General features: G+C 38.1%; 1 protein-coding gene across 7 annotated transcripts in view; it reads left to right on the forward strand.

Moving 5' to 3' along the window:
• Positions 1-1,719, forward strand: part of nsd1b (nuclear receptor binding SET domain protein 1b) — a 34,653-nt gene that overhangs the window by 18,402 nt on the left and 14,532 nt on the right. For all 7 annotated transcript variants that reach the window (XM_005748314.1, XM_005748316.1, XM_005748315.1 and 4 more), the window contains one exon: positions 866-966. In XM_005748314.1, the coding sequence (XP_005748371.1) occupies positions 866-966 (101 nt within the window). The remainder of the gene's footprint in view (positions 1-865; positions 967-1,719) is intronic.

The raw sequence follows: 1,719 nt of genomic DNA on the forward strand, positions 1-1,719 counted from the left end.
AAAACAAGCTGCTGATTATTTCACATTTTACTTGTGAGCAACGGCACATTTAAATCTTACAAATATAGTTATTTGGCTTATATCGTGATAGATATCGTTATCGCCTGAAATAAAATAAAAAATCATATCGTGATATGAAAAAATCTCATATCGCCCAGCTCTACAAGAACTGGAACATGACAGGAATTCCCAAGAATTTGTAAGAATGAAGTTTGTGTTTTGTTTTAACAGGTTACAGTTCAGCGTGCAGTAAGTTAAGTGCTTAAAGTAAATACTGTCAGTAACACTGTAAAATGAGACCAGCTTAAGATGACTGGTTAAACAGGAGCTTTAACCAAATGAAGAGTAAATATTGTATTAAGCTTTATTCTTGTGCCAGTGATCTCATTACTGTAAACTATCAGTTATTATTAATAAAGCACTAGTTATTCACATATTTACACATACACAAGTATTTTAAGCACTTCCTGTCGAGCACACATAGATACAGTCAGAAGAAATGTGGGTTCATGCAGACCAGGGGAATAAACCACTGATGACCTAACCTACCTCCTGAGCCACACATAGCTGCTGCAAATGGCTTTTTAATGTAGGAAAAACCTTGAGAGTATTCCACAGAGAACCAGTCACTTTCTGTTTTGTAGCAGGCTGATAATAGTCAGTTTTTATCATCACTTATGTTATTTGGTTTGTATCCACTGCTCCTACAAATGTGTGACGGAGCAAACAAAGTCTAATGCAGGCTGTCAGTGTTTCCACACATGGACTTAAAAATTTTCTAAAGCCACATAAAACTTTGATTTACGGGTGTGTTGAAAACTTGTGATGGTTAATGCTAATCTGGCTGTGACACTTGTTTTTCCAGGAAGCGCTCCTGTGCTGGAGAAGAAGCGCAAAAGAAAACCCACTCAGAAGATCCTGGAATACTGCCTGGAGGCCGAGGCATCAACAGGCCTCAAGAAGAAGGTACAGCATGTTTAATGAGTGTACATTTATTCGTTTGGTGTAATGTATTTGTACTGTGATGTGCCAGCTTATAAGATAGAGCTGTACATTTTATTTAGCGCAAAAAAATCCATTTACCTTCATAAAAGCATTACATCAAATTAGATTTTACTGAGTTAGCAATTATAATTAGAAAGAAAATCTTAGTTTCCTCCTATAGTATCAGTAGTACAGTGCCATGAAAAAGTATTTGCACATTTGTCATACTTAAATGTTTCAGATCATCAAGCAGATTTTAATATTAGACAAAGATTGACATCTGTCAGTCTGGAAAGGATTACAGAGATATTTCCGAGGCTTTGGGACTCTGGCAAACCACAGTGAGAGCCACAGATGAAGGAAACTTGGAACAGTAATGAACCTTCCCGGAGGTGGTCTACCAAGACACTAATGACTCCCCACAGATGTCACAAAAGAACCTGGAACATCATCTAAGGAACTGCGGGACTAACTTGGCTCAGTTAACCCTTTAAAGCCGGTCGGAGCGGGCACGCTCCATTTTGCCTATTTTTAAATCCCTGTAGAACCGGAACTAGCGCAATAATTTTTTTTGCATATGAAACCGGAGGAGTTGTACTTACATCTTATGCCATCAGCTTGTCCTAGGTCACGGTTTCCTTCCACATATAGCTTTGCAAATATTGCATAAAAAGCGCTTGCAGGAACAAAAACATAATATTCCAGAAACACGCTTTGCCGATCCGATCAGCTGTT

The sequence above is a fragment of the Pundamilia nyererei genome, unplaced genomic scaffold (genome assembly GCF_000239375.1).
Source record: "Pundamilia nyererei isolate P.nyererei 1_Seehausen unplaced genomic scaffold, PunNye1.0 scaffold00219, whole genome shotgun sequence".
In the NCBI taxonomy this organism is placed as follows: Eukaryota; Metazoa; Chordata; class Actinopteri; order Cichliformes; family Cichlidae; genus Pundamilia; species Pundamilia nyererei.